At 45.8% G+C, this 13388-nt stretch overlaps 1 protein-coding gene across 1 annotated transcript; it reads left to right on the top strand.

Moving 5' to 3' along the window:
- The first annotated feature begins 601 nt into the window (after positions 1-601).
- On the top strand, positions 602-12550 carry LOC138608833 (major histocompatibility complex class I-related gene protein-like). The gene is made up of 6 exons (XM_069681410.1): positions 602-724; positions 2482-2748; positions 3764-4042; positions 4183-4485; positions 6356-6466; positions 12388-12550. Exons 1-6 carry the CDS (start codon positions 667-669, stop codon positions 12411-12413), a joined length of 1044 nt encoding a protein of 347 aa, XP_069537511.1. The 5' UTR covers positions 602-666; the 3' UTR covers positions 12414-12550.
- Positions 12551-13388: the final 838 nt, after the last annotated feature.

Here is a 13388-nt window from a genome sequence, read left to right as displayed (position 1 = left end):
TCAAACATTACGTTTAATCAAAACAAACTTTTAAAAGAGTTTAATTCTTTGTCTTCACCATAACATCTATCCTTTATCCATCAGTACACATATATGTTGATTTTACTCTTCTAATCAATCAGAACACATCGAGCAAAGCAGACATTTCTTACTGATGCATGTTGATTCAATAACAATTTAATCAATACATTCACAGTACAAATTACATATGATACTATGGGGGAAAATATACATATATATTTTTTTAATAAATTGCTAAAATTGGCCTTTATTCCACAAAACAGACTTTAAGCAGTTTTCGGGTGCACCTCTACTCTAAACACGACGGCAGCTCACACAGATTACCTGGGGCCCTTCTGCCACCGTCAGTACGGTAAAAAGAAAACAAAGGGAACATGGGTTCTCAGCTTCAGTAGCTTTACACTAAAGTTTTTTAAATATATCTATTCGATAGGTTTATACAGAAATCTGTAATTTATTTCGGGTCTGTAATCAGTATTTAATGAAACACTTGAATTGTTATTTAAAAAAAAACATAATGAAAGAAAAGTTTGTCTCAGTCAAGAACAGACACGCCCCACAGCACGCTGCTCAGTATGATAGGAAACCGTTATATCAGTCGACCGTCTCTCACTTATCCAAACTTAGCTACTTGTTGATTGTAAAATGACGTTTGTGAAAATTGTATTCGTGTTGCTCCTGTTCTGTGATGTTGCATCGACAGGTAAGATCACTTCCTGATTATTAATTTATCTAACAGGGACAGTGCGCATTCAGGAACATTAACATTAATCTGGTTTCTGTGACAATGTTGATGATTTCTTGCTGTGGAGCGCGGAACACTGTGAATTTCGGTGTTGGAAAGAATAACTCAAAGAATAGACTTTTAAGCTACAAATTGTTTCACTCTTGGAAAAGTTGAACTCTAGCAGAAGCTCCTCTGGGCGGAGAGATCGAGTTTGATCAAAAACTACTCGGAGGAAATAGTTGAAACCACTTGAAATGATTACATTGTAAATGTAAACGTCATATTAAATTATAATGAAATAAAATTCAAAATTGACATGGAGCAAAGAAAGGCAGTTAATTGAGTTTGTTGATTAAAGCCCCTGTTAATCAAAATCCTTCTAACTGTGTAATTTAGGGTCTTATGTACATACTAGTAAGCATCTAAAAAGTTTTATTGCCATTCTTTCTTTGTTAACTTCCTTGACATTGGGGTTGAATTGGGCGTGGTTATGTTAGAATATTTATTATGTCATACATTTCCTTGAACAAATCAACCGCAGTTGTCCCGCCCTCACAGGCGCAATAACACTTCTCAGCTCGTGATCAATCTTCCTCTCTGAGTCTGAGCTAACTCGTGTCCACATACCCTGAACGTCTCTGCACATACCTGTTGCAACTAGCTTCCTAACGATCGCCTTTTCCCCATCATGCCTGTGTGTGCCAGGAGTCACAGGACATCAATCACTCGCGAAGTCTTGGCAACCAAATAAACAACAGCGGGACCAGTTTACTTCTAACGGCAAAAGAGGGTCCGCTCCGCATCGCTGACATCGGCACACATATGCAGTTCTAATATGCAATGTCAACAATCTTTGTGCCCATATCAGCTGTGCGCTCAGTATCAAACTTTCAGCTCCCTGGCGATCTCCCTCCTGCAAGCTGCACAATATTATACTGAAATGAGGAGATAAAAGTCTATCAAACTCCACTGAGCGGGGCCAGTAGCGGTGCAGAGAGCACAGGTGCAGGTGTGTTGGGGTGACTGAAGCAAAGTGATCAGATTAAAGTCATTTGTGAGTTAAAACTTAATGAGGTGAAGAAGAGAGAACAATGAAAGTGTGGAAGTAAGAAATAACCATGTAGAAAGAGGCTAAGTCTACATGTGATGTGCTTCTCACAAAGCCTGTTATTAATTAGATTCATTATTTTAATCACCTGACAGCAATAGTTTTGATATGATGTGCACATGCACACATACCTGGGTGGTACAACAAACCCTCTACCCTGCTGCTGAAAACAATTTCCTTCCCCATGCGCCATTGTTGTGTTGACAGTTGCCATGAGAACGCGGTCAGGCGGACGTCGGCAGGTGTCAATCAGCACAGGATCTGCCACGCCTACACAGTCCTGACAAATGTTCTGAACAGTCAAATGAGCCGATTTTCAACACGATTTTCTAGTGATTTATTTTCACTCAGATTTTTGTGGATACTTTATGACTCACTCAACTCTGATATCATATATGCATTTTTGCTGTCTGAAGCCGAGTTTCCAGGGCCTTTAAAGTGCCCGCTTGGCCACAGCAGGTCATAGGAAAGTGTGATGAATGTCTGCTGTGGTTTTTTGTATACAATTATCATCAGTCAGACACCTGCAGATGACAAAATAATCTTTAAGAGCAAATCTCTGCTCTATTATTTTTCACCTTAGTTTGACAACCCAAAGGCTGAAAACTCTTTCTCTGTCTAACAGTCAAACACTCCCTGAAATATTTCGTCACTGCATCTTCTGGAGTCCCAAACTTTCCAGAGTTTGTGGCTATCGGGATGGTTGATGAAGTGCAGTTTGCATACTATGACAGCAACATCAAGACAATAGAACCAAAACAGGACTGGATGAAAGAAGTATTAAAGGATGATCCAAAACATCAGGAGTGGTATTGTCAGAGGTGTTTGGTGGCCCAGCACTTCTTGAGAGACAACATTGAGGACTTCATGCAACGCTTCAATCAAAGTGGAGGTACAGTACGTTTAACTTCACACTGAACTTTTGGTTTTAATGTGCAATTTTCTTTATAAAACTCAACTTTATAATCTGTCTGTAAAAACAACACAGGAGACTGACTGGACTGCACTTTACATGGATGATAAATGACCACAGTAGGTGCAAAGGCTCTGGACCTGAATCAGATGACTTACTGTGTTGGTCATTTAGTTTTTACCACTTGATCTGTATAAAATAGTATCAGTACAATGCATCAGCTTTTATTCATTCTATTTAAAGACTGTATTATTTACAGTACTCTCATTTTAAAGCATTAGTAGTCCTGACCATAAAATATAATGGTTCTAAAACCTTAGTGGTTAGACAGCAGCTCCTGAGTAATACTCTGTCAGTCTGTCTAAGTCCTTGGTAAGTCACACTGTATGAGGGCAGAAGTGGTCTTTTTCTATCCTTGTTTGTTGTTCAGTTTCACAGCAATGCCCACATCAGGGTGGACTTTGTTAGAGGTCAGCCATCATACCTGTTATTCACCTTTCTGATGAGCTGGAGATCTGGTCATGCAGGTTGTAGATTAGTTTGAAGACAGGAATTGAATCTGATTCTTTTACAGTCTGCTCTGCACATCAGCTCACTACCTGAAGTATGCTAGCATTGCAACCCAGTACCTTGCTAATACCAAGGGCAGAGAGTGTGACTACCAACCCCCACAGCTGTGGCCTGTCCATATCCATGTGCATCCATGACACGTTCAGTGTCAGTCTTGTAATGCTCATCATCAAGACAGCTCTGGTTCCCTTCTGGATTTCCTTTCTGCATTGGCTCTGAGGTTTAGAGGATATGGGCTGTGTCAGGATCTCAGCAGTCTCTCTGTTGTTTAGCCGTCCGCACCGACCACATGATAATTAGCTGCATCATCCAATAACTGCGTTCTGTGGGTCAGTCTGTCTCTGTAGTTAAGATGTGATATCATCTGTTAATAGCCAACTTTGCTGGAGTGTCACTTTTCCTGTTGTCTCTGTCACTCTGTCAGGTGCCCACATTTTGCAAAGGATGAATGGCTGTGAGTGGGATGACGAGACTGGAGAGATTGTTGGTTTTAGCCAGTATGGATATGATGGAGAGGACTTCATCGCATTGGATCTGCAGACACTGACATGGACTGCTCCAAAACCACAGGCTTTCAGCACCAAACTCAGATGGGATGCTGACAAAGATAGATTAGAATTTAATAAATACTACTTCACCTCCAAGTTCCCCAGCTGGCTGAAGATGTACTTGCACTATGGGAGGACGTTTCTGCAGAGAACAGGTAGAATTAAGGACCCAATGTACTGTTGAATTTTCTGTTTGTAATGCAGCATGCCAATGAAAATGAAAGTCTAGCATATACAAATTCTCCATCCTTGAGTCTCAGTATAGACTCTTCTGTTTCCCTCTGCCTCCCTACAGAGCTTCCTTCAGTGTCTCTCCTCCAGAAGACTGCCTCTTCTCCAGTCAGCTGCCACGCTACAGGTTTCTACCCTGACAGAGCCGTGCTGTTCTGGAGGAAAGATGGAGAGGAGCTTTATGAAAATGTTGAACACGGAGAGATCCTCCCCAACCACGACGGATCCTTCCAGACTAGTGTTGAACTGAACATTTCATCAGTGAACACTGAAGACTGGGGGAGGTACGAATGTGTGTTTCAGCTCTCTGGTGTGAAGGAGGAAAATGTCACCAAACTGGACAAAGCAGCGATCAGAAGCAATGAAGGTAAGGCTGGTCTCAGTGTAACCATTGACTGTATGAAAGAGGTGGACAAAGCCACTGGGACATCACTGATTAGTTTTTAAACCCTTCTTTAGCTTCTGTAGAAGCCTTAAGTTTGGCATGTTGGCCGTAGCCATTTTGTTTTGGGGTTTTTTTTAGCCAAAAGGGACCATATTTTGAGAACCGGGTGGATACAGGATTCCTACCTCTCTATCCTGGATGATAGGCATCTAACTTGTCAACTACAGGTTGCAAAGCCCAAATAAATGTCCTGCTTCAGGGTGTATTTGACTGTAAATGAGACCATAATTTGCTAAATGAACATCATGCTGTGTTGAAGAAGACTTGAAACCAGAGATTGAGACCATAAACTCATTAGGAAAATGTTTACTGAGGGAATAAATCAAGAGAGAAGGAGGACCATTTTCAGGTCTGGCGCATGTGAACACCAGATCGTAATGGATCACACCCCATGTAAACAGTTGACCTGTAATCTCCAATCAGAATGATTTCAATCAGAATGACTAAAAAGTGTGCATTTAAACCCAACCACACTGTAGGGTATAGCATCCACTTTCACTGTGTTATTTAATTGCTTTATATGAAGTGTAGTATCCTCTGATTGATGGGTGTTTTTTAGCCTGTCCTTTCACAATTCACCATTTTTTCACATTCATTGGAAAATTGTGGACTTCCTGTTTGGTTTTAGGTTTGGGTGCAAGAGGCTTTTTTGTAGGTCTTGACATGCTAAATCTTCAGACCACATTTTGCACATGAGGGTGAAAGTAACCTCAATGGGGACCCCTTATTGAGATTTCCAGGTGGCGCTATTGAGCCACTTTGCCGCGCCCGTGTTTGAGACCCATGAAATATCCCATTTATCGCCACTTTTGATGTGCCTGCACAGTTTCATGAGTTTTTGAGCATGGTAACCCCCTCCAAAAAAGTGATTTAGGGGATTGTGAAGAATAATAACAATCCTAACAAACACAATAGGGTCCTCGCACCCGTTGGTGCTCGGGCCCTAATCAAAGTAAATGAAAAGAATAAGTTCCAGGACTTACACGATGGAAACCCTTTCAGAATCACACAGCATGGCTTGTTAGACCAGTCAGGCTTGTTAAGTTGAAACCAAAGACTGTAATTAAAGATGGACGACGTGACCGCTCCCTAAAAGTGAAGCCAAAACATTTACAGCGCCCCCTGCTGATTGGCTGCAGTATAGGTCATAAAGCCCGCCTCCTCCATGTTAACAGATGGGACATGGGTCCAACTATAAAATCAAAATACACGCCAAATAATTTTTTCTCAAACATGGTTACTGTCATTATAGTTAGTTCTTATCATGCTGATTTATTTCCAAGTGTTCATTTTTCTGACAAGTTTACTTTTAATTATTTATTTGATGCTGTCAAAATGATGATTGACAGCCCTGTTGACCAATCCGGCTCCTGCAGCCAATCAGTTCCAGAGTGGAGGAAGAATGGTGAGAGGAGACGTAACTAAAACAATCACTACAGTCATTGAAGTTTCCATACCTGTGAACGTTAACCTCAGACCAACACAAGACGCTGTTTTGCTGTTAAACACGGCGGTGAGAGAGATCCTTGCTGTTTTTTCTGTAAGTTAAGTGTGTTGTGTGCGCAAGTGTTTTGGTTAGCGGAAGTGGTTACGGCAGCGCCCCCGCCGATCTCTACTGCACAGACTCTGGGTCCAAATGACGTCATCTTGCAAGATGGGAGCGCCGATCACAGGGGCTATTTTGGCATCACTTTTGTACAATGGGAGCAGATGGAGATGCGTAGTCCATCTATATATACACTCCTAGGTTGAAACACTGTGAATGAACTCTAATGGTTTGTTTTGATTGCAGGCTCTCCCTCAGGGTTTCCCGCTGGTCTTGTTCCTGGAGTCATCGTTGGACTGCTGCTCCTTCTGCCTGTCTGCATTGTTGGACTCTTCATCTGGAGAAGAAACAATAATGGTGAGGAACACATTTTTTATATCTCCTAATGAATTTAGAATAAATACCTGTGATAGTCTTGTCTTGCATATTTTGCATTGTATTTCTGTTAAGTAGTCAATTAAGTCGATAAGTGATTGTGAAGCCCACTGAACGAGAGTTACGTATGTAACTACGGTTCTATGAATTCTGGATGACCGCCAGAGGCAGTGCTTAAAACTGGATGTTATCCATCTCGCGCATGCACAGGTCGAGTATTTAATATCAACAAAGTCACATGTGACCTAGGATGACGTAGGGCAGCCCTGCCTACATAAGCTCACGTCATCATCAAAGATGTCCCTACAGAATCTTCTCGCCAAGATTCCGAGTGACACAGAACTCTGGCGGTCATCCAGAATTCATAGAACCGTAGTTACATACGTAACTCTCGTTCTATTTCATTCTTACTGACCGCCAGAGGCAGTGCTTAACACTGGATAACTATTGCCAACATAGTCACGAGGAATCAGTACCCACCTTACCGGAAACGGCCTGAGGGTTCCTGAAAAACCGCTGCCGCCAATGCGTTGGGAGCAGCGACATTGACCCTGTAGTAACGGGCAAAGGTGCACGGTGAAGCCCAGGTGGCCGCAGCACAAATCTCATTTAGAGGCACCCCCCGTAGTGCTGCCCAGGAAGTGGAGACACTCCTGGTTGAGTGGCCCCTGATATTGAGAGGCAGAGGCAGTCCCTTTGACCTGTATGCCTCCCCGATTACCTCAACAATCCACCTGGAAAGTCTCTGTTTGGACAGGGCATGCCCCTTTCTAGGGCCACCATAGCAAACAAACAGGCCATCAGAGTGGCGAAAGCCAGCAGTTGCCTGTATATAATGTGACAAGGCCCTCACCGGGCAGAGTAGTTCTGCTGAACTAGCTTCCTCATCCTGTAGGCAAGCGGGGTCATAAGCTGCTAGCTCAATGACCTGATTAACGTGGGCCGGAGCCAGCCTCTTCGGGAGAAATGACGGGTTAGGCTGAAGTGCCACCCCTGTGCCGTCTGAGTTCCAGCGCATACATGCTTCACTCACTGACAAGGCATGAAGCTCACTCACACGCTTCGCTGAAGCCATTGCCAGAAGACAAACAGCCTTTGCTGAAAGCCACTTTAGCTCTGCCTGCTCCAGAGGCTCAAAGGGGGGGAGACGAAGGACCTCCAGCACCAGAGGCAGGTCCCATGAGGGAACCTTGACAGCCTGTGGGGGGTTCTGCCGCTGGGCTCCTTTAAGGAAACGGGTCACCAGAGTGTGAGACCCTAATGTCTGGTTATCCACTCTAATATGCCTGGCCGAAATCGCAGCCACATAGACCCTCAAGGTAGAGGCAGAAAGCCTTCTCTCTAGCAAAGACTGCAAAAACCGCAGTATCATTGGCACAGAGGAACTCTCAGGTACCTCTTTGTGAGCTCTACACCACTCCGAAAATATCTTCCACCTGTTAGCATAAAGTGCCCTGGTGGAGGGAGCTCTTGAGTCCATGATGGTTTGGACTACCTCCTGATCACATGCCATTAGGAGTGGGTCAGGCCCCTCAGGGGCCATACCCAAAGCTGCAGACGTTCCGGATTCGGATGCCAGATTTGGCCCCCCAGCTGTGAGAGTAGGTCTCTCCTCCTGGGCAGGCACCATGGATCCCCGTCTAGAAGTTTGTACATCGCTGGAAACCAGGGTCTCCCTGGCCAGTTCGGGGCCACCAACAGGAGTCTGTGGTTGCCTTGCTGAACTCTGTGTAGCGTCACAGCTAAGAGCGGAAATGGTGGAAAAGCATAAAGGAGGCGATCTGGCCATGGGTGTGCCAGGGCATCCTGTCCCAACGGACTCGTTGTCTCCGTCAGTGAGAACCAGAGGGGGCAGTGTGTCGATGACTCCGAAGCGAACAAGTCCACCTCTGCTGTGCCATATTTGCCCCATATTGCCTCTACTACCTCTGGGTGGAGTCTCCACTCCCCTGAGGGGGGCTTCTGGCGGGAGAGAAAGTCGGCCACCACGTTCTGTGGTCCTGGCAGGTACATGGCTCTGAGGCTGGATAAGTGAGGGAAAGCCCATACAAGGAGTTGCTGTGCCACGTGTAATGACTGTGTCGACCTGGTGCCGCCCTGGCGGTTGACATGGTAGACGGCTGACTTGTTGTCGGACCGTATGAGAACATGCCTGCCCCGCAAATATGGTAGGAAGTTGCGGAGAGCCAAATGTATAGCACGGAGCTCGAGCACATTTATGTGTTCTGCAGCCTCCTGTGCACTCCAGAGTCCCCTTACTGCTCTGCGCCGCCATACTGCCCCCCATCCGGAGGGTGAAGCATCGGTCACCACCACCTCGCGGCGCGAAGGGATTGAACCCAATGAGACACCTTTGGCCAGATGGGCCCGGTCTCTCCATGGCCGCAATGTCAGGAGGCATCGACTGGAAACCCTGACCTTCTTGAATCCGTGCAACCTCGGATCTAGATGGAGGCCATTGGTCCAAACTTGGAACGGCCGCAAGTTGAGGAGACCCAGTGGTACTACTGATGTTACAGAAGTCAGCATACCCATCAGCCTGAGAAATAGGCTGTACCTTAACCTCCTGTTCCTCCGAAAACAGAGGAGGAGCTGCTGTATGGCCTCTACCCGTCGTGGAGTTGGGTAGGCAAGCATTTGGCAGGAGTCTAGGGTTATCCCAATAAACACTATCCTTTGGCTGGGTACGAGACAACTTTTGGCATGATTGACGGTTAGGCCCAACCGCGTCACATGGCATAGAAGGGCTGTTGTGTCCTGCTCTGCCCGTTCCCGGGTGGGGGCACAGATCAGCCAATCGTCTAAATAAGGGAGGATCTGCACACCGGTGGCTTGCATCGGGGCCAGTGCTGCCTGCATGCACCTCGTGAAGACCCGTGGGGCTAGGGAAAGACCAAATGGGAGCACCTTGAACTGATAGGCCTGTCCTTCGAATGCAAAGCGCAGGTATTGCCTGTGATGAGGTGCTATGGGGACGTGGAAATAGGCATCCTTTAAATCGATTGATGTGAACCAACTGTGCCGTGTCACGGCTTGGAGCACGTCTGCTGTACGTAGCATGTGGAAGGGCAACACTTTTAGAAATTTGTTCAGCCCTCGTAAGTCCAGTATAGGGCAAAACCCACCCTCTTTCTTGGGAATCAAAAAATAAACTGAATAGAACCCACCTTGCTGTGTCTGGAGATCTACGCCTTCGATGGCATCCTTCTCCAGGAGGGTGGATATCTCCTGGCTGAATGCACGAGACTTTGTGGGATCGCTGACTATGGTCAGTCAGATCCCACGGAAAACTGGGGGCCGGCGTCGGAACTGGAGATTGTACCCTTGGGAAAGCGTAGTCACCACCCAAGGGTCTGTAGTGCAGCTCTCCCAGAAGCTGAGGTGCTGCTGGGAGAAGCGTCCGACAGCCGACCCCCCCGCACTCAGGGCCCAACAGCTCCCCCGGTACTACAGGGAGAGTGCGGAGGACCCTCCGGCATGGCTCTGAAAGTGGAGATTGGGCTAGCCATACCTGGCGGCGAGTCAAAGTAAGTGTTGACATTAGCCTACCAAGCTCCCGGGTCATGAAGGTGAATGCCTGCAGAGAGGCATCACTAAGACTCTGGACGGAAGCGTCTACACTGGAGGTTTGCAGGGACTGGGACAGGGCTAATATCAGGTGGGACAGGGAGTTCCCAACACGGCCCATGCGTGCTGCCGTATCGTAGCACTTTGACAGAAGGTCATCTGTGATGCGACACTGTGGCCTGGGACAGCGAGCATCACGTCTCAATACCTCCTCCGGTGACACAATCAGGGAGGCAATAGATGGCTCCACGGCTGGCATGCGGTCCAGTCCGTACCTGCTGGTATTTTGCATGGAAGCCAGGGCCCTGCTGTCACTGGTGTGGTGAGAAAAGGATTTGGGGTCTGGCCAGCATTTGTGGAGCTCCTCAATGAATGGCAGGGAGGGCGGCACAGAGAAAGTAGCCTGCGGCCGGATCCGCCTAAAAAATGCACCAGCTGGAGTGCCTGCTGCTGGAGCCTCATCCAACCCCAAGCGTGCCAGTGCCATGCGGACAACTGGCTTCACTGTGGTTTGGGCAGTCTCCGAGCCCGCCCTAGACCCACTTCCAGACTGCTGGGAACAGGTGTCGGAAACATGGGTGGAAGCCTCCCCTTCTCCCAGTCCAGGCCTGTCCTCACAAAACTGGCTGCAGGAGGCCCTTGTAGACAGGGCGTCCTCATCCCATCCTTGTGGGTTAGGAGCCTGAGGGCTGTGCACTGGGACTGAAGTCCCGCTGCCAGGCTGAAGATTAAGGAGCAAATCTTTAAACACTGCAAACTCAGAGGTTAGTGTGTCGACTTTGGCTGCCAAACAGTCAACTTTCTTGGCCTTCTTTCTTGGCGGAGCATTCCTAGGAGGAGAGCGTCCTCGCACTGAAGCCACACCAGACGGGGGCAGCTCGCCCTCAAGCTGCCGTTCCTCTACCTCAGCCAGGTGGGCTACCTTTAGCCCACGCGGCATATAACTGCAGTTCATGCACTGACTATCAGACAGCCCCTCCCTCAGGTGGACAACACCGAGACATGTGGGGCATTCATCATGTCCATCTGCAGCTAGCAGTGGAGCCATGCAGGTGCGGCAAGCATGTGAGTCTAACATGATAGGGCCAGCCTGCATGTATTTTTCGTCCTTTACTCAGTTCACTTAATTACTTGGGAGCGAACACACTCTTAAGTAACAGATTACTATGGAGCGAAAGCACTCTTTAGTAACACATAATCATTAATATAGCAGCGAAATATACTCACTACGGACACTCCGCCGATCACAAATGAAATTATACTCAGTAACAAAAACTTAAATCACTACTAAGATAATGTTACCCTACTCACTGTAGGTAAATAATATGCTTTGACAAGCAAAAGCAATCGTCAGGGAGCAATATCTTAAGTGCAACAAAGGAAGCTTTTACCCACTAGCAACACACACTACTTGGGAGCATCTGCTCTAAAAGTTTTAGAGCAGTGTTTTAGACTAAAACACACAACTAAGGAGGTACACTACACGCTTCAACGAGCGAAAACATTCGTCAGGGAGCGATAACACGAAACACATGCTACTGGGGAGCATCCGCTCTGAAAACCCAATTGAGGAACATAATACACGCTTTAACGAGCGAAAACAGTCGTCAGGGAGCGGTGAATTAACTACAACAATACGTTGTCAAATCAATAAATCAATAACCCAGCCACACAGGCAGGTGCTATCCCGATGCCAGCCTTGATGCTCACTGCAAGCGCTAACACACCGTTCAGCCACTGTAAAGTTTAGAGGAACCCCGGAAACAGGCCTCTTTTCATATATTATCATTGCGTTACTTTACGCTTACAAAGGAGAATACTTACCCTTCCAGCCGAGCTTCGGAGCCGGCGAAGACGCTCCTGTGTTTGCCTACCCGAAACGTTATGCTACCTGGACGGGCGAAAACACCGGTCTGTCAGCAAAGTTAAGTTTAGCCGTAGTATACCCAACGCAGCCCTTAAAGGACAAAACCGTAGCTCCAACCATGTGGTTACAGGGCTACCAGCGAAGAGTCACCGGCTATCTGCTTTTATTTCAAGCTTATAGTTTCAACCTGCATTCGCGGATTACCTGCGAGAAGATACAAGGGACATCTTTGATGATGAAGTGAGCTGATGTAGGCAGGGCTGCCCTACGTCATCCTAGGTCACATGTGACTTTGTTGATATTAAATACTCGACCTGCGCATGCGCAAGATGGATAACATCCAGTGTTAAGCACTGCCTCTGGTGGTCAGTAAGAATGAAATAGAACAGATTTTCCATTTTTGTTGTTTCATAAATTCTGAATGTTGATCAAATGTAACATGTGGTGGTATTTTTCATTTGTATTTCAGGGTTCCAGCCGGCTAACAGGAAGTAATATCCAGTTCACCATAAAGCTTTAATGTTCTGCATCATGCGGACACCAATATTAGTAAGATTTATTGACTGTTTGTCTTGACAGGAGAACAGTGACAATTTGAAGAGGAAGCTGAACTCCGCCGAGTGAGGAGTCAATAAAATCACAGCAATTTCTTAGAATTCTTAGGCTTAGACTTTCTGTTAGGACAAAGAAATCGCAGAGCAAGCCCTATTATTTGTTCAAGACAACTTTTGGACTGACTTCATTATCTAAACTTTGCCAAGCACGACAAAGATATTCAAAAACATGTTTTGATCATGTTGAAAGCCCCAAATAACATGAAATGGGGATAAAGGTAGAAGGATTGCCTGCTCAGCCAGCCAGTCTGCCACCTGCTGCCAGAAAGATGCAACAACAGGACAATACCAAAATACATGATAATATCCTCTTCTTCATCATGACAAAATCTACAACTATTATCATCAGCTATGTTCCATGTTTTTAACATTTTTCTTGTTGGAAATATTTAGTAAAATAATTGTGACTGAAAAGTCCATAAATAGGTAGAACACGATGATTGACAGACAAAATGTCTTCAACCAGGGAAGAGGAGTGTCGAACACATCTTTCCAGTATGTTTGGAAATGATGGGGATGAGAAATTATATTCTCAGAGGATATAAAATGATGATACATGGCAGTGTTTATTTTCCACTTCACCAGCCATTTGTAATTGTTAATGCACGGGCGGCAGACATGTAAATGAAGTTATGATTTTTTTATGCTTTCAGACTGCGATCCAGAGCCGAAAGATTTATTAAACCAAGGCCACCATTCTCACATGTATTATACAAATAGCTACATTTAATTTCTTCTGGTTTACTGTCCCAAATAAATCTAAAGATTTTCTTTTCATTGGTTTTAAAGAAGGTATCTGAAAATGTTGATACTTCAGTGATCCAATTTTAAGAATGCAACATTTTTCAAAGTTGGG

This window comes from Semicossyphus pulcher, unplaced genomic scaffold (genome assembly GCF_022749685.1).
Source record: "Semicossyphus pulcher isolate SPU_LCO1_2020_fin unplaced genomic scaffold, fSemPul1.0.p SCAF_5, whole genome shotgun sequence".
NCBI lineage: Eukaryota > Metazoa > Chordata > Actinopteri > Labriformes > Labridae > Semicossyphus > Semicossyphus pulcher.
Note: the sequence above shows the minus strand (reverse complement) of the source record. Positions and strands in the feature narration are given on the sequence as shown.

What these genes read in the sequence shown, in the direction of transcription:
- LOC138608833 (XM_069681410.1), top strand. Translation starts at nt 667, where the DNA reads ATGACGTTTGTGAAAATTGTATTCGTGTTGCTCCTGTTCTGTGATGTT. An exon ending in ACGCTTCAATCAAAGTGGAG is followed by an intron (nt 2,749 to 3,763) that starts GTACAGTACGTT and finishes TCACTCTGTCAG; the next exon opens with GTGCCCACATTTTGCAAAGG. An exon ending in GACGTTTCTGCAGAGAACAG is followed by an intron (nt 4,043 to 4,182) that starts GTAGAATTAAGG and finishes GCCTCCCTACAG; the next exon opens with AGCTTCCTTCAGTGTCTCTC.